Consider the following 19,296-nt stretch of genomic DNA (forward strand, 5'->3'; position numbering starts at 1 on the left):
GTTTGTATTCTTATGATTTCAAGAAACGAGGGAAAAATCTCCTTGAAATCCACAATTCCTTTTTGTTATTTCTTAGTGTGTGACGTATTTTATTGCCTTTATGATTGGTGCAAACAGTTTCCTGATTCATAATGGAAATAGATTTTAGACACAGGAGGAACACGCAGTGATCAGCAGGAGCAGCTTGGAGTCCAGTCTTCTTCACACTGAGGAGGGACATATATGCAGGAACAGTTGTCATAACTGTTACAACCACCAGATGGCGAAAGAGTCCCACTGCAACTTTAAGCCATGAAGGATGTGTCTTGATGTTTGCTTGTGATAAATCTGCTTTATGTGAGTCTTTTTCAGAGAGTAACAGTAATATGTCTGATTATATGTCTTTAATCAGTAAAGTCTCGCTTTGCTAGAAATAAATAAATAATAAAATTGTAAACATGCAGCTGTATGTTAGAAGTCAAAGGGTCCTTAAGTCTTCTGTAAATTGACGGGGATCAAATGAAGGACACAAGTATCTGTTCTTACTCTAATAAATGCTGCTTTAATATCCAACAGACTATTTTCCTTCCTCATCAGCAGTAAACAGCTCGACTGCGTCTGTGCATTTGTGTCCTCCATACTTGTTTACACAGACATCTCAGGCTTGATGCCACGATGCAGTGTAGAAACCTGACAACCCTCTGACTCATGTTCAAATGTTCAAGGACATTTCTCAGGATCATGTATGACCCCTTTTTGACATTTGGACTTTCATTAATAATATTTGTGTTTCTGAGTCCTTTTTGTGGAGACTTCTGTCCAACGTAGTGTCCAAATGAAGCCTGAAGCTTTTCTTCACCCTCTTGTCAGATGGTCAGCAACAAAACTCTGTTCCAACCAATGTCTGATAAGAGATGAGACACAGCAGCTGAGCAAATGATCATTTCATGCTGAAGACATCCTCAGACACAATTAAATACATACATAAACACAGCCTGGTGCCAATAACACAGCTAATGACACTGCTGTATCACTGGCTTTACTGATTAAAGACCATATCTGAAGGAAATCTTTGAACACAACAGAAAGTGACCTTTTAAACCTGTAACACTGATGCTGCATTGAAGGACCATTAAAAACATCTGAAAGGACTTAAGAACATGAAGAAAATGTGACTTGTTTCTCTGTAATGAAGCTGTTTTAGTGAAGAAAGTTGAAAGGTCACAGAGCGACTGCTGAATCTTCTGCTCTAAACATGAACTCTGAACTTTGTGATGCTTCAGGAGGAAAACTGCTTCAGTTATTCTCTCAGATTAGTTTCATATTTTCTGCATCAGATTTGAGTGAGATCCTGGAATGAAGACAGAAGAAAAGACTTTGTTCAATGTTTGATTTATAGTCAAACCTTCCAGTTTATTCACACAATAAAACATCAACACAATATATGAATTCATTCATTAAAATCACAGTTTTTCCTCATTTGTTTGATGATTTTGACAAAAACAAACACAAACACACACACATGGTCTGCCATACTCATAAAGAGAAATGTGGACATTTTTCAATACAAATATTCCAGAAACATTTAGAGGATAGAGAAGTTTACATTTTCATGTGGAGAAATATTTTAGTAAATCAAAATGATGATGAGCAGTGATAGCCTCCATAAACAGTCACAGGAAAGATCTCCTTTAAAAACTCAGAAACATCAAGAGAACAACTAGAAGATGTGGAGGTACCACCCATAATGTTTGACTGACAGCTGATCTCTGTGCAGAAATGATGGAGAGAAAATAAAATGAAACTAAAATACAGATTTAAACCCACAATATGAAAGACTTCAGTCTATTTCACTTTAATCAACTCAGCAGTGTCTCCAATAAAGTAAAGCCAAAGTCCAGCATAGAGCGGCTGAGTGAATGTGGTCTGGACTCTGTGGAGGAGAGTCATGGTTTCAGAGACGCTGTAGAAGGACAAAATACCTGCTCTGTGATCCAGGTACACTCCTACTCTGGAGGAACGAGGACCTGAGACAGGAGTTTGGATGTTGTTGTACCAAAATGTATAAATGTTGTTGAAATAATATAATGACCAAGATTTGTCATTATATCCAAATCCACATTCTTTACCCCCTCCTTTTCTGCTGATATTCTTGTATGCGACTGCGACATAAACTCCCCCTCTCCACTCCACCTCCCAGTAACAACGTCCAGTCAGACTCTCTCTACTCAGGACCTGCTGCCAATGAATGAATCTGTCTGGATGATCAGAATAAGACTGTTGTTGTTTCATAAATGTTACTTTTCTGTTCCCCTCTGATAATAACAGATATTTGTTTGCTGTGTTTGGATCCAGTGTGATTTCACATGAATATTTTAAGAATCCAGCTCTGGTCTTTGGCTCTGGTGGATCTGACAGTAAAACATCCACTTCAGTGACTGTCAGTGAGATGTTTGTCCATTCCTCTCTCAGAATGTCCTGTAGTTTATCTCTGACCTCTGACACAGCTGCTGTCACATCCTCAAAGTAGCTCAGAGGACGGATATTGATGCTGGATGAGTCTGTAGACTCACTGAGTGCTGACAGTGAGGGGTAGTTGTGTAGAAACTGGATGTGATCCTCTGTGTGTGAGAGCTGCTTCAGCTCAGCATCTTTCCTCTTCAGCTCAGTGATCTCCTGCTCCAGCTTCTCCTGAAGCTCTTTGACTCGACTCACTTCAGTTTCCTGCTGGGATCTGATCTGCTGCTTCACATCAGAGCTTCTTTTCTGGATGAGATGGATCAGCTCAGTGAAGATCTTCTCACTGTGCTCCACTGTTTGATCAGCAGACTGATTGATGGCCTCCACCTCCTGTTGAAGCAGCTTCACATCTTTCTCTCTGTCCTGGATTCTCTGCTGGATGTTTTGTCGACTCACCTCCAGCTCTCTCTGCCTCTCAGTCCTTTCTGCTGCAGCTGAGACTGTGTCGTGGCCTTTATGTTCATCCACAGAGCAGAGATAACAGATACTCTGCTGATCAGTACGGCAGAACATCTTCATCACCTCATCATGACGAGAGCAGATGTTCTCCTGGAGCTTCTTGGAGGGCTCCACCAGCTTGTGTTTCTTGAATGTAGGTGAATCATAATGAGTCTGAAGGTGTTTCTCACAGTAAGATGCCAGACAGACTAAACAGGACTTGGAGGCTTTCATTTTTCTTCCAGTGCAGACATCACAGGCCACATCTTCAGGTCCAGCATAGCAGTGATCAGCAGGAGCAGCTTGGAGTCCAGTCTTCTTCAGCTCCTCCACTAAATCTGCTAACATGGTGTTTTTCACCAGGACAGGCCTCGCTGTGAAAGTCTGTCTGCACTGAGGGCAGCTGTAGATTTTCTTCTTTTCCTCTTCATCCCAGAAGCTTTTAATACAGTTCCTGCAGTAGCTGTGTCCACAGGGAATAGTCACCGGATCCTTCAGTAGATCCAAACAGACTGAACAGCAGAATTTTGTTTGATCCATTTGATTCATGTGCTGTGCCGTTTCACCGTCTCTCAGTGACTGTCAGACAGTTTCACTTCCTCTGAAGAGAAACAACCTCTGTGCTCTGAAGGGAAACAGATCTCTGCTCTTTTTCTCCTCCTACAGGAAATGAGGCTCACCAGCAACTGCATTTACACCATGTTGTTTAGACCCATCCTGATACAGACACATCTGTGAAGGGAGGCACTAAAGAAATATTCTTACAGAGCGACCAAGAGCCAATCACATGATGCAGGGTGTGGTATGTTTGGTTACAACATGCAGTAACAAGTCTGACCCAGTTAAAGTTTAATAGTTTATCTTTACTTGGTGCTTTGAAATGTGACAGTCAACACTCAGCGAGTTCATTTTATATTTCAAAAAGTTCAGCAAAGTTTAGGATGCTGTGATGAATAAAAATAAATCACACTTTATATTTTGACATTTTCTAATCTTAGTTCATTCTCACACTTACAGAATGATGCATGGGAACAACTGACTCCACTAAATCAAACCTATGTTCAAATGAAATTATGATCATTAAATAGTAACAAATTGTTATGCTGAGTGAACGGACTCTATGGCAGAATACACAGAAGCGCAGAAAATGCAGGGAGTGCTCTTTATTTGCTGTGTCAAACTTATTTACACGGGATGAGATTATACTGAGGAATAAACAGAGGGAAACCAGGGGAGGAGGCTGACACGCATTCGGAGGGAAAGGGGTTACCCGCGCACGCAGCGTGGATCTATAAGAAAAAGAAAACGAAACTTTAGGGGGAGATGCCAAACCACCGGTAAGAAACAGCAATAAACATGGGGAGAGTTGGAGAGCTCACTTGTCACACTGGCTGTACGGGCTCGGGCGAGGATTCTCGGGATGTGGGAGAAACGCTGTAATTGATCTCCGTAGTGATCCCGGAAATGCGGCTTCACAAACAGCTGACAGGTAAGCGGGTGATGGATCCGGCTGAGGATACAGGACAACAGGTAAGCAAACAAAATCCAAGACATAGGTTGGCCGTGATGCACACCGCGGAGAATTAAACACGTTACCACTCGAGGAGGTGGCAATACTCCGACACCAGACGTCAGTCGCGCTGCTCCTAAGTAACGCTCCATCAAATGACGTCTGATGCACCGCCGGTGTGTCAGCATCCCGTGACACACCACCCCGCCTACCTGAGCTGAGAACAGAAGCAGAGCCCGTGACACCACACCAGAGAAACCCCACCAACTCCTAACACAAATATTTAAATTTAGCAATAACAAATGCAGATCGGTCCACAGTGTTTACAAAAACAAACAAACAAACATCTTTTTGTAGTTTTTACTGTGTACACAGTCACAGTGGACTTTAAAAGAAAACATCAAGATGTGCTTGAAATGAAAACTTTGAAGTTTAATTCAAAGGTTTTAGTAAAATTTTTGCATGAACTGTTTAGTAATTTTTCACAAAGTGTCCATGTCAGTAATTCATTTGAATGTATTTTGGTCTTAAACTGATCCAGTAACTGTAACTTTGCCTCACCTACTTAACCGAGTATTTTGTTAAATATCAGTATTTTTTATTCAGGTTTGGGAAAAATGCTTAAGAGTACACACTCCAGGACCGTTAAAATGAAGGTGGTGAGGAGATGTGCTGGATTAATCCCTGGCCAAAGGTTTCATTCTTAATTCAGACTACTGGACGAGCTCCATCAGCCTTTTGTGAGGTCTGTTTAAAGTGGACTCAAAAACATTGACAGCAGCTTCCTGCAGTGGACTGTATGCACAGAAACACATGGTCACATATGCAGCTGTAGCAAGCTTGCAGTCATTTTAAACAGACTTGTTACTCTGATGTCTGTCTCTGTTAGTGCTGCGACAGACTGGTGACCTGTCCAGGTCTACTCTACCTATAATTACTGGGACAGGCCCGAGCCCTCCACCCACCCACCAACCCTCCCACTGTGACCCTGAATTAAATATAAAGAAGAAAATGGATCGATAGGCTGACGTTTTTTTTAATTGTTCAAGAAATCTGAGCTGTTGCTTTGTCCTTGGATTTTGTATTAATATTAGAGCAACCTTTCTCACAGAATTCCTACAATAAGCCATGTTACCTGAGATTATTCCTGTATTTACCTGAAGGCCCTGACAAATGTGCTGTGTACATGAAGGATGGGAATCAAATCACATCTTAACTGCTTACAGTTAAGGAACCTGTTCATATTTATTTGATGAACCAATGATTTTCTATAAGTTTGTGATCCATCTTTGATTACTGATTCCAAGATGGTCTTTACGGAAATCCTGTTTGGCTTTTTAAATTTTATTTCCCTTTTTCAGTTTGCCAGGGCAGCTCTCCACAGTCACTGTCCACATGGGTCAGTGGGAACTAGAAGCACTCTGCTAATGTGTGTGACCAGCAACCTCCAGCATCCACCCAGTCAGCGTTTACCATCGCCCTGCTGGATATTTGTTTTTGTCTGTGACTGGAGACTCAGATTTTTTTTGAGGTTGGAGGAACAGCCTCACACTCGCAGAGGTGAGTCAGTTTTCAGAGGTCATCTAAAATCCTCCCACCCTGGTTTTTATGAAGTAGATCTTATTATGTGAAACAGTAATATTTCTCTTCCTCTTCACCCTCTACACATCTGACTTCAGGTACAAGTCTCAGTCATGTCATCTGCAGAAATTCTCGGATGACTCTGCCATTGTGGGTTGTATCAGGGATGGACAGGAGGAGGAGCGCAGGAGTGTGGTGGACAGCTTTGTCGAGTGGTGTGAGCTAAACCACCTACAACTTAGCATCACAAAGACAAAAGAACTGATTATGGACTTTAGGAAGCTCCTCCTCCTACCGCTGTCACCATCAGAGGGGGCTGATGTAGAGATCGTGGAGGACTACCGGTACCTGGGGGTACACTTGGACTGTAAACTGGACTGGACCAAGAGCACCAATGCTGTCTTTAAAAAAGGGCAGAGTCGGCTTCTCCTACTGAGGCGGCTCAGGTCCTTTAATGTTTGTAGGAAAATGCTGACCATGTTCTATCACTCTGTGGTAGAGAGCGCTGTGTTCTCTGCAGCTGTGTGCTGGGGCAGTGGGGTGAAGACAGCTGATGCCAACAGGCTGAACAAAGTGATTAAAAAGGCTGGTTCTGTCCTGGGTGTCAGACTGGAGAACCTGGAGGAGGTGTCTGAGAGGAGAATGCTAAAAAAGCTTCTTTGTATCATGGACAACCCCTGTCACCCCATGCACTCCTCCATGATGGAGCATCGGAGCAAACGCAGCAAAAGACTCACTGCCCCAGAATGCAGAACTGACCGCCACAGGAAATCCTTTGTACCGGTGGCTATAAGACTGTTTAACTCTTCCTCACTCTGTAGCTGATCTTCCTGAGACTATTACCAATGTTATTCTGTTCCCTTCCAGACCGTGCAATATTACCCAACAGTACCTTATTGAATATTTGTTTCATCCCCCCATCATACGCTGCTGCTCCCTTTATTCAGTTGCACAATAATATGTCACTTTATAGAATCGCCTGCACTGATAGTTAAGTTATTTATTCTCCAGGATATAGTTATATATATTACTTTGTTAGAGTTATTTGATACTATGTCTTGCACTATCCTACTGTATATTACTGTACACTAATATTCTTATTGTATATATTGTATATCTTATTCATCTGTTCCTCTGTCTCTCCTGCTGCTTTGAGCATGTACATGACAAAAGAATTTCCCTCGGGATAAATAAAGTTATTCTTATTCTTATTTCAGTGACTGCTGCTTATACCACAGGTTAATACACTGTACAGATCCCTGATGGGAGAATCAGCCCTATTTTAGGCATTACCTGTTCCAACAAAGAAGTCTGGTAGATGTTTGTTTACAGTCTGATGATGGGACCACATCCTCAGCATCTCTGAGTTTGTTTCTTGGTTATTATTCATACACAGTAATGTGATGTATGATGATATCTAGTATAATTGGACCAACCTGGTGCTCTTCATTGATGAAGGCTGTTTGAGTCTGAATGTTGGACCTTGTGTATCTTGTGTTCTCTGGGCTTTGCTGACCTCAATCTTTTTACAGGATCAGAAAACAAAACCAGGATTACTGTAAATGTTTCTTCTCCAGGTGGATGATGATAAGACTGTGTGACACAGGATGCCACCTTTAGTCTTGTGAGGAAGCAAAGCTCAGAAAGAAGTGTGATATTATATGGTACCCACATGTGTGCTGCTGAGGAGGATGTTCAGGGACGCCTGCAACCAAATCCAAGCCTCCTCAGGTTAGTCGTAGTTGCAGAACGTTATAGAAGGACTGAGACAGCTGAGCTTTAAAATGTTTGAATAAACGGATGAAAAAGAGATTTTCTTCACTATAATTATCACTTTTTTAAATCTTTGGCAACTTCAAGTTTTTCAAATTACTTTGACACCTGAACTGAAAATGATAACATACTGTATTCATTAATGATCAGAAGATGCTCCACCATGCAACATCTCATTGGCTGTAATTTTGAAATATAACACCAACCTGTCCTCTAAACTCCTGTCTGTTCACTGGATTGCTGAAATTCTTTTTAGATCTAAATGATCCAAACTTGAGCTCTAATGTTTAATAGTAGTAATATTCTAGACCTCTTTAAGTCATTTTCACTATTAGACTGTCCAACCAGCCAACTCCAATAAAAGAACACAGCAGCACTCAGTGATCACCACAGATGAGCGAGTTCCTGTAACATTCATCATCTGATCCCTGTTGGTCTGTGTGCTTCTGCTTTTGGTAACTATAGTTACCTAACTGTAGTAACCATAACGCAGTCACTATAAACACATGCCATCCACTTTCTAACTACTGGTTACTGGTTACTTCCTGCCAGTTATTTTAGACCCAACACTGTTTCTTCTTGTTCGCCTCAGTGTTGACGTGTCAAATGTTAAACAGCTGGAAATGAAACTACACCAGTGTGCTGTGATGTTTCAGCAACATGTGGCAAACGCTGTTCCTGCCATTCATGGTGACATCACCAGAGACAGCCCCGCCCACTTCAGGACCTCCCCCTGTCATATGTTGATCATGATGATTATGAAGATGACAGTGAGCGAAACTAAGACTGTAAAAATCCACGACCAGGATGTTTAGATGTTTTCTAATTATTAATGAATATTAAGAGCCTGTTTGTGTTGTTTATCTTTGTTTTTGTGTCGTTTGTTATTAACAAATTTCACAAACTCAGACAGTTTACATTCTGTTTGTGTTTCCATCTTTACCAGCCACACTTTAACTGCAATTAAGAAAACAAACATTAGAAACTGTTGACTCAGTGACTTTATAAAATATTTAAGTGGCTCAGGTAGAGCCAGCTGTTGGATTCCCGTGAACACTTACCATATTGGACCTGTACAGCATGTTTTTGTATGAGACAGATTTGTAACAGAGGCCTTGCTCTCAGTAAGTTTGAAGTCATTTCCTGATTTGTTTTGTAATCTCTGCTCTTTCTGTATTCTGCTCAGTTTGAATGCTTTGTCAGCAAAACAGACAACAAGTGAACAATTTTGAATAACAAACTGTAGCATGCACTAATATTACACATCTCCAAACAACAATCCACTGAGACCATGAACTCCACTTCTTTGAAGCATTCTTCTTCTTTTTGGCATGAAAAAGAAAGCAGAAACAGCACGAGCTGCTTTGATCTACCAAAAGGAAAAAAAAATATCTGAGGTGAAATCAGTCAGGTGAAATAATTAAGATATAAACAATAATTCAATGCAATGTCTCAGGTAGCTTGGTCTGCTACAACTGTTGATAAAAACGAAACAAATTAACACTGTGTCAGGGAACTGTTGTGTGGGAACTAGTGGCTTTTATGTCTGCAGTCATTTAACTTCCATCTATTCATTTAACTGAGGGGGAAGAAATGTCAGGTTGTGTGGCTCAGCTGTATGTGGGGTTATATCTTGGGCTGGGTATCGATTTTGATTTCTACAATCATTTTGATTCCAATTCACAAGGTCCCGATTCGATTCAATCACCATTTGGATCCAATTTTGACTCAGCATATGAAGATTACGTGATGCTGCTGAAGTGAAGCAGAGCAAAGGTGCAGAGGTTTTACTAGAGACACAGCTAAGCGTTTTGCAATTTGGCATCATTTTAAAAAGTTTCGATTTCTTCAGTATTGAACAGCCGAAATGAGGCTTTTTTGTCAGAGGTTATTTTATAAAAACAGCACCTGACAGCGCTGTACACAACGGTAGACTGGTGCATAATGAGCAAGTGAATAATGCAGAGAACAGATTTGAGATGGGAAACTGTTCTTGAAGTACACTGAGAGAGAGAGAGCTGTGCAGGAGGTGAGATTTTAACGTGGTGGAACCAAAACAGCAAAGGTAGGAGGGATTTTATGATGATGTTCATCAAACGTGAAGCAGTTCTGATCTTCTTTTGCTGCTTGTTCAGTGAATTTTGGTCAGAGAGTGACAAAACCTGCAGCTTCAGAAAATGTGAGATGTCAGCATTCAGCCCCGACAGCGTGTCTGTGTACGTGCCATCGGGTGAACGATCCACGCTTTGTGTTTACATCTTGCTGAATCTGTTTAGCTGCTCTCACTTGCTGTAGGTTGCCTCCCCAAGTGGCCGGTCTCCACCATCACTGCAGTGAAGCCTGTTCATTTAATTAATGTTTGCTAATAAAGTGTTTTCATTCACGCTTCTGTGTTGACAGCCCTGCTATCTAAGGAGTTTCTTTTCTGCAGCTCTACATTTGCAGTTATTTTGTCTAAACTTTGTTTTATGAAACTGACCTTCCTCACCTCTGCTTGTTGATCCTTTCACACATAGTGGTCACTACAGTGGACAGCTACTCAAAGGCTGTTTTCTTGTATTTGTGTCAGTGTTGATGGTGTACTTGCACATAAACACAACACACAGTGTCAGATTCACAAGTTGAAACATATGTTGTCCACCTAAGTGGACATGTAAAAAAACTCTTTGAAAACTACGTTTAAAAAACTCAAGTTCAAAAATCTTTTTTTCATGACTAAAGATGAATAAAAATACTTAAGACAGGGGTCTGCAACCTTTTACACCCAAAGAGCCATTTGGACTCGGTTTCCACGCAAAAGAAAACACTGCGAGCAGCAAATACTTTTTGACATCTAAAATGAAGATAACACTGTATATATTGTTTTTTATCCTCATGCTTTGTGTGAACAACTAAGGTGTGTTGCTTATGAAATCCATGAAGTGCTACAGAGAAAATTACATTTTATTTATGTAATCAACACATTTTGAATTCTTAAAGAAATATAACAAAAGGAAAGACACCAACCTGAACTAAAATGATCCAGCAAACAAAAACTGTTCTCAGCCACCACCCTTATATCGCCTTTGGGCTGTTGGAGCCTTGACATGACTTTTAAAAAATAATTGGTAAAAAAGCACTATGCTGCTGAAAAATTAAAAATAGATATTTGCAAAATTCTGCCTAAATATGTATTTTACCAGGTTAATGCGTGCGGCGGGGCGTGGTCTGCAGCGCCGCTGCAGGGGAGGCGGACGCACCTGAGCGACACCCGCAATCGTGCCTCGCTGCCTTTACGTCTGCGCTATCTGTGCTGTTGTGTTGTTGGTGGTGTATGTCGGGCTGTGAGGTGAAAAGCTACAGCCGGCTGTATGCGTACAGCAACCGTGTGTGAAAAGTTGTCAATAAAGAGATGCTGAAAAGCGTGTTCATGCAAACATCGTCGGGTCTGCCGTGATATGTTTACAATGGGACTTCTGCTCCTGAACCTCTGCGCACAGCGTCTGCTAATCGGGGCTGTACGAAGTCAGTTTACGCAGGACTGTAAGCTGTCATCTGTCAGGCGTGAGCGGTGTTTGTCTTTAACATAGTTCACGGTGGAGAATAGCTGCTGACATAATGTGGATCCGAAGATCTATAATTGGCCTACCTGGGGTTGAAAGTCTCGATACATGCACGGCGTTTCGGCGGGTATACCGGCTTCCGCGAGTGTGACTCTTATTTTGAGCGATGAAAAAATAATAGAATATAATTTTATTTTTATATTTCAATATCACAATAATCTTCCAATTTAGAACTACAAGTTAAAAAGAACTAACATAAATAAAATACACTTCAGCTAAATACTAACTTATTTTCCCAAACCACGCTGAGCCGCAGTATAAGGACTAAAGAGCCGCATGCGGCTCTGGAGCCGCAGGTTGCCGACCCCTGACTTAAGAAAACAATCCTGAGTGAGGTTGTCATAATTCATCCATGATAAATGGCCTGTATTTGTATAGCGCTTTACTAGTTCCTAAGGACCCCAAAGCACTTTACACTACATTCAGTCATCCACACATTCACACACTGGTGATGGCAGCTACATTGCAGCCACAGCCACCCTGGGGCGCACTGACAGAGGCGAGGCTGCCGCACACTGGCGCCACCGGGTTCTCTGACCACCACCAGTAGGCAACGGGTGAAGTGTCTTGCCCAAGGACACAACGACCGAACGGAATCGGAAGGTTGCTCGAACCGGCAACCTTCCGATTACAAGGCGAACTCCCAACTCTTGAGCCACGATCGCCCCCATCATCCATGAAAGGGTTAATAACGAGCCCGTGTGCCTTTTGTAACTGTTACGTTTGCACTGGCTATTGTAACCTCTCCTGGGGTGTAACTTCCTCCCCAGGTGGCGCTGTCAACACCATCTAGTTGCCTTTACCTGTTTTCCACCTTCGTGCCACCACATTTGCATATATCTCTATCAATTAAGTCTGATTTGAGGTCTGCCATATTTTAAATTCAGTTATTTCTCTCAGAAATTTGGGATCTAAATGACAAATCTGTTATACTGTCACTGTTTAGTGTAAATGACTCATTGGGACATATAAAATTACAAATTTTAAAATTTTTATTAAATCGCTTCACCTGATATCGAGTGTCCAAGAATATCAAACCTGTAAAAATTGTTTACGGTCAGAATTTATAAAAACTAATTGTAAGTAAATTCAAAGACGTGAGCTTTTCTTTGTGTTGAATATCAACACTTAAGACTGTGAGCTTTACTTTAGAACAACCAACAACTGAGTTGAGTTTGCTTTATGTTACATTGTAAATATGTTAGGTTCTGGTGTTTAGTATTAGTTAGGGTTTAGTTGAGATTTAACCTAGTTTATGTTTCTCCTTCGTCTCCTTGTTTGAGTCTTTGTCTGTTTTTTATCTCCTCGTCTGTAGGTTCCCTCTCTGTCTCGTGTCAAGCTTGCGTGTCCCAGTTCATGTCTCAATGGTTCCTGTTTTATTGTGGATTCTGTTCCATAATCAGTGTGTTTAGTTGTACTTTTCCTGTGGCGTTCAGGTACATTTGTGTCAGCTGTGTTTCCACTTCCCTCATTACCCTTCTGTGTATTCATGTCCTCTGCCTTCCCCTGTTCTTTGTCAGGTTGTGTGTTTTCTCCATGTCAAGTCACGTCTGCTCACAGCGTTTTATTTCTACTTCTCAGGTTCATGCTCATGTTTTTTTTCTTCATGTTCCTGTTCAGCTTCATGTTTCAGTCATCATAGTAATTTAGCTGCTCCCAGTTTAGTTTGTAGTTTAGTTTGTCCCAGGACGTTTTGCCCTAATTGTTTTCCATTTTTGACTTGAGCCCAAAAGAAACGGTTCACCTCTTTTTACATTTTATTTTTTACTTTGATTTTCTCCTTTGTCTGCGTTTTCGGTCCACGTCATAACACTGTCATTCCAAATGTCTATTGATAACAAGAAAAACTTTTTAGTACACAATCTAGATTTCTCCCCAACTTTAGAATCTGTCGGCTTTGTCTGCTGGTCTGAAGTCAATAAACCACAAGAAAGATGATTTTAGTCATTTTATTTGCATCGTGCAGTTTGACTGTGTCCATTCAATTAAACTTTATTTATATAGCTTCAAATCACAACAACAGTTGCCTCAAGGTGCTTTATATTGTAAGGTAAACCCTACAATAATACATACAGCAAAAAACCCAATTATATGACCTCCTATGAGCAAGCACTTTGGGAACAGTGGGAAGGAAAAACTCCCTTTTAATACGAAGAAACCTCCGGCAGAACCAGGATCAGGGAGGGGCGGGGCCATCTGCTATGACCAATGACATTCCAACCAATGTCTGATAAGAGATGAGACACAGCAGCTGAGCAAATGATCATTTCATGCTGAAGACATCCTCAGACAGAATTAAATACATACATAAACACAGCCTGGTGCCAATAACACAGCTAATGACACTGCTGTATCACTGGCTTTACTGATTAAAGACCATATCTGAAGGAAATCTTTGAACACAACAGAAAGTGACCTTTTAAACACTGAGTGTCATCCTCACCTCAGTTCAGTCTTCAGCTGTTCTGTGGTCACCATGACTGTTTCACTGTACTCATCAACTAGTTGTTAAACTGTAATAGACTTCATTTGAAATGATTAGTTGTGAACAAGTGTAATACTGTAGTTTAAATGTAGCCCATAAACACTACATTATACAAAGCTGATGAGCTGCTGATGAAATATTTGTGCAGTAATTTCAGTCCAAACTAAATAAGTGACTAATGATGCTTTGATCCAGTTTACCATGATCTATGACACAATGCACTTTATGATAAAGGCTTTATTCAGCCTAAAAACATGGCAGAATGTAAAACATGTGGACAAACTGAGCTGAGGTGCTTTAACCTCCTCTACATCCCTGTTAGCAGGATGAAGGCGCCCTCTTGTGTTGTGCATCACTTTCAGATTTCACTTGTTAACCTGCAGGAAGACAAAACTTCACTGAGCCTTCAGCAGCTTCAACATCATCAGTAAAGACAGATTTAAATATGTGTAATATCACACTGTGTCAGTTTGTTCACAGGAGTCACAACCTGTAACACTGATGCTGCATTCAAGGACCATTACAAACATCTGAAAGGACTTAAGAACATGAAGAAAATGTGACTTGTTTCTCTGTAATGAAGCTGTTTTAGTGAAGAAAGTTGAAAGGTCACAGAGCGACTGCTGAATCTTCTGCTCTAAACATGAACTCTGAACTTTGTGATGCTTCAGGAGGAAAACTGCTTCAGTTATTCTCTCAGATTAGTTTCATATTTTCTGCATCAGATTTGAGTGAGATCCTGGAATGAAGACAGAAGAAAAGACTTTGTTCAAAGTTTGATTTATAGTCAAACCTTCCAGTTTATTCACACAATAAAACATCAACACAATATATGAATTCATTCATTAAAATCACAGTTTTTCCTCATTTGTTTGATGATTTTGACAAAAACAAACACAAACACACACACATGGTCTGCCATACTCATAAAGAGAAATGTGGACATTTTCAATACAAATATTCCAGAAACATTTAGAGGATAGAGAAGTTTACATTTTCATGTGGAGAAATATTTTAGTAAATCAAAATGATGATGAGCAGTGATAGCCTCCATAAACAGTCACAGGAAAGATCTCCTTTAAAAACTCAGAAACATCAAGAGAACAACTAGAAGATGTGGAGGTACCACCCATAATGTTTGACTGACAGCTGATCTCTGTGCAGAAATGATGGAGAGAAAATAAAATGAAGCTAAAATACAAATTTAAACCCACAATATGAAAGACTTCAGTCTATTTCACTTTAATCAACTCAGCAGTGGCTCCATAATTGTAAACTCCAAATATAGTGTTGTAAAACAACAGCCCAGCATAGAGCGGCTGAGTGAATGTGGTCTGGACTCTGTGGAGGAGAGTCATGGTTTCAGAGACGCTGTAGAAGGACAAAATACCTGCTCTGTGATCCAGGTACACTCCTACTCTGGAGGAACGAGGACCTGAGACACGAGTTTGGATGCTGTTGTACCAAAATGTATAACTGTTGTTGTTACAATCTAATGACCAAGATTTGTCATTATGTCCAAATAAACATTCAATACCCCCTCCTTTTCTGCTCATATTCTTGTATGCGACTGCTACAAAAACTCCTTCCCCTCTCCACTCCACCTCCCAGTAACAACGTCCAGTCAGACTCTCTCTACTCAGGACCTGACACCAACAAGTGAATCTGTCTGGATGATCAGAATAAGACTGTTGTTGTTCCATTACTGTTACTTTTCTCTTCCTCTCTGATAATAACAGCTGTTTGTTTGCTGTGTTTGGATCCAGTGTGATTTCACATGAATATTTTAAGAATCCAGCTCTGGTCTTTGGCTCTGGTGGATCTGACAGTAAAACATCCACTTCAGTGACTGTCAGTGAGATGTTTGTCCATTCCTCTCTCAGAATGTCCTGTAGTTTATCTCTGACCTCTGACACAGCTGCTGTCACATCCTCAAAGTAGCTCAGAGGACGGATATTGATGCTGGATGAGTCTGTAGACTCACTGAGTGCTGACAGTGAGGGGTAGTTGTGTAGAAACTGGATGTGATCCTCTGTGTGTGAGAGCTGCTTCAGCTCAGCATCTTTCCTCTTCAGCTCAGTGATCTCCTGCTCCAGCTTCTCCTGAAGCTCTTTGACTCGACTCACTTCAGTTTCCTGCTGGGATCTGATCTGCTGCTTCACATCAGAGCTTCTTTTCTGGATGAGATGGATCAGCTCAGTGAAGATCTTCTCACTGTGCTCCACTGTTTGATCAGCAGACTGATTGATGGCCTCCACCTCCTGTTGAAGCAGCTTCACATCTTTCTCTCTGTCCTGGATTCTCTGCTGGATGTTTTGTCGACTCACCTCCAGCTCTCTCTGCCTCTCAGTCCTTTCTGCTGCAGCTGAGACTGTGTCGTGGCCTTTATGTTCATCCACAGAGCAGAGATAACAGATACTCTGCTGATCAGTACGGCAGAACATCTTCATCACCTCATCATGACGAGAGCAGATCTTCTCCTGGAGCTTCTTGGAGGGCTCCACCAGCTTGTGTTTCTTAAATGCAGCCACATCATAATGAGTCTGAAGGTGTTTCTCACAGTAAGATGCCAGACAGAATAAACAGGACTTGAATGCTTTCATTTTTCTCCCAGTGCAGACATCACAGGCCACATCTTCAGGTCCAGCATAGCAGTGATCAGCAGGAGCAGCTTGGAGTCCAGTCTTCTTCAGCTCCTCCACTAAATCTGCTAACATGGTGTTTTTCACCAGGACAGGCCTCGCTGTGAAAGTCTGTCTGCACTGAGGGCAGCTGTAGATTTTCTTCTTTTCCTCTTCATCCCAGAAGCTTTTAATACAGTTCATGCAGTAGCTGTGTCCACAGGGAATAGTCACCGGATCCTTCAGTAGATCCAAACAGACTGAACAGCAGAATTTTGTTTGATCCATTTGATTCATGTGCTGTGCCGTTTCACCGTCTCTCAGTGACTGTCAGACAGTTTCACTTCCTCTGAACAGAAACAACCTCTGTGCTCTGAAGGGAAACAGATCTCTGCTCTTTTTCACCTCCTACAGGAAATGAGGCTCACCAGCAACTGCATTTACACCATGTTGTTTAGACCCATCCTGATACAGACACATCTATGAAGGGAGGCACTAAAGAAATATCCTGGCAGTGACAAGAGCCAGGGTGCGGTCTGTTTATTACAAAGTATTAGAGCCTCCTTAAGATAAAACTACTTATTTTGAGGTTAAAGTTCACATTATTTTCCAGGAAATAGTTGAAATATATGGAGATTACAGTTGTTGTTTCAAGATAAGCTACCACGGCTGCTGTACCCTCAACAAAATGCTTTATATAGATGAGTTAATGAAACTATACTTCTCTTTCTATTTTAGTTATAAGAAAATCATTTTTCTTTCAACATGTAAAGAGTTTAAAATAGCTTCTTTCAAAATACAATATTGAAAATAATCAGAGAAAAACAGTCACCTTCAAGAAAAATTTCATTATGTTTGTATTTGTTAACCTGTCATTTAAACATTCTTGTTGAATTATGGCAGTTTGAGGTAATGCTATTACACATGCGAACACTAGAGGGCACACAGCGCACCGGTGGTATCGAGCAGTGTTTTGGGGCACAGAGGAAGAATAAACCTTCCTGTTGTGAAGCGAACTCTAGTTTAACGTTCGTGTCTTTTCTTTTCTTTACCACAGGTTAGTAAATATGCATTAAAATAAATGTTTACTTCACCCCTTATAAATAGAAAAATGTTGTTTTTTTTTGGAAAATTGTGAGTTAAAGCTGCAGGTGATGCTAATGCTAGCTTAGTGGCTAATGTGGAATAGGGTTTGTGTGTGTGTGTGTGTGTGTGTGTGTGTGTGTGTGTGTGTGTGTGTGCGTGGCAGTTAAACCACATGAGAGACTGTGTTTGTTTTATACCAAAACCATTGTTTTTGTAAGCAGTGAAACCATAAAAAAAGAAGTTACATTGTCAGTACATTAGAAACACGTCACATAAATAATTTAGTGCTGTAAGTATTAAAATGATTAAAAACAGATTCATTTAATATGCTTTATAAATGTATTTAAAAAGGAAGTACAGGGAGCACAAGTGTGTTTGTGTGTCTTTATAAAGAATGCTATATTTTTATATATGATAAAGTTTAATGTTACATATTGTAGTTGTAATATTTTGAATGGACTCAAGCAGCATGTTTTGTCAGAGTTGTGCTGAGAGATTTATATAGACTCTAGCAAAGGAAACTGTGGCCATGTATTGTAAATGGGACTGAAGCAGAAGGTCATTCCTTTGCATTGAATGTAATGATTCCTGAAGCTGTTCAAAGACACTATTGTGAAGAACAAACCTTCCTGTGAAGATAACAGCAGCTCAATCTGTGTGCCTTCTCTATTCTTTACCACAGCACCACACGTTGTTGGCACAGGAAACCAGTTGCATCTGTTTATGTTTTCTGTGTGTGTTTGCTTCTCCCTCTCTCCCTCCCCGGTCCTCGGGGCTGTTTACGGAAGTGCGCGCCGTGGGAGAGGCGTGTCCTGGCGACTGTCGTCATTGGGAGTCCCTCTTCGCTGTTGCTGGCCCACCTGCAGCTGATTACCTGACCAGCCGTTGGTAATCATTCCTCCCGGCTAGACAGAGGTATTTAACCTGGACTCGCGGCGACAGTCGACGTGGGATTATTACTCCGAGCTGGTATAGTCCGTGCGAGCAGTGTGAGCTTGTTATTCGGCGAGCGTGTGGCTAACGGTGGATTTTCCTTCTTCCTCCAGGAGGTGCGAGCGGAGAAGCGAGTTGGGGAGCACACACACTAAGGGAGTTACAACACGGAACGCACTGGGAGCAAGGGACGAGCACGATTGGAAAATTGCACTTTTGAGTGAATTGTTGGACTTGCCTGTCTGTTTCACTGTAAATAAACGCACTGTGTTTCTGTGAAGAAGAACCGCGCCTGGGTCCCTCTTTTCCGTGACATTGAAGTGGTTATTTTAAAAAAAGGTAAATGGCTGCAAATAACTTTGTTTGCAAAACTTGTGCATAAGATTTTAAAATTGACAACTGCATTTAATGTCATGAAAGTTATGAAATATGATTCAATAAACAGTAAAAAATATAACCTTTTCTACTCAGATTTTATGTTTTCTGTCTGATTTTAGATCAATTGTGCTAATACGGTTTGTCAAAATGAAAACATAACTGTAAATTCAGACATGTGAGGTTGTGCTGAAAAGAATGAAACCAAACAAGGCAAAGCAAAAAGTTTTTAAAGGTAAAATGTGGAGGGAAAATCAAAAGCAGTAAAAAATGGCCAATTAAACCCTGGACCCCAGAGGGTTAAACGTTTCTTTTTAAAGTAACACAATAGTTACTTTTCAAGTAATTAATTATTTTTAAAATATTGTAACTCAGTTACTTTTTTGAAGAAGT

The 19,296-nt window shown here is 40.9% G+C and overlaps 2 protein-coding genes and 1 long non-coding RNA gene across 3 annotated transcripts; all 3 read right to left on the minus strand.

Annotated features, from left to right (window-relative positions):
- Positions 1-1,366: 1,366 nt before the first annotated feature.
- Positions 1,367-4,527, minus strand: LOC146497110 (tripartite motif-containing protein 16-like). Its single transcript, XM_085140754.1, has 2 exons — positions 4,317-4,527; positions 1,367-4,226 (listed from the first exon to the last, which is right to left on the minus strand). The coding sequence occupies exon 2, from the start codon at positions 3,484-3,486 to the stop codon at positions 1,825-1,827; it is 1,662 nt and encodes a 553-aa protein (XP_084996880.1). The 5' UTR covers positions 3,487-4,226; positions 4,317-4,527; the 3' UTR covers positions 1,367-1,824.
- A 1,937-nt stretch (positions 4,528-6,464) lies between these two features.
- On the minus strand, positions 6,465-8,513 carry LOC146497111 (uncharacterized). The gene is made up of 2 exons (XR_014870799.1): positions 7,701-8,513; positions 6,465-7,550 (listed from the first exon to the last, which is right to left on the minus strand). It is a non-coding gene; the product is annotated as an uncharacterized LOC146497111 (long non-coding RNA).
- A 6,150-nt stretch (positions 8,514-14,663) lies between these two features.
- LOC146497112 (tripartite motif-containing protein 16-like) lies at positions 14,664-17,237 on the minus strand. Its single transcript, XM_085140715.1, has one exon. It carries the CDS (start codon positions 16,804-16,806, stop codon positions 15,121-15,123), a length of 1,686 nt encoding a protein of 561 aa, XP_084996841.1. The 5' UTR covers positions 16,807-17,237; the 3' UTR covers positions 14,664-15,120.
- Between the last annotated feature and the right edge of the window lie 2,059 nt (positions 17,238-19,296).

Source organism: Neolamprologus multifasciatus, chromosome 18, assembly GCF_963576455.1.
Source record: "Neolamprologus multifasciatus chromosome 18, fNeoMul1.2, whole genome shotgun sequence".
NCBI classification, from domain to species: Eukaryota; Metazoa; Chordata; class Actinopteri; order Cichliformes; family Cichlidae; genus Neolamprologus; species Neolamprologus multifasciatus.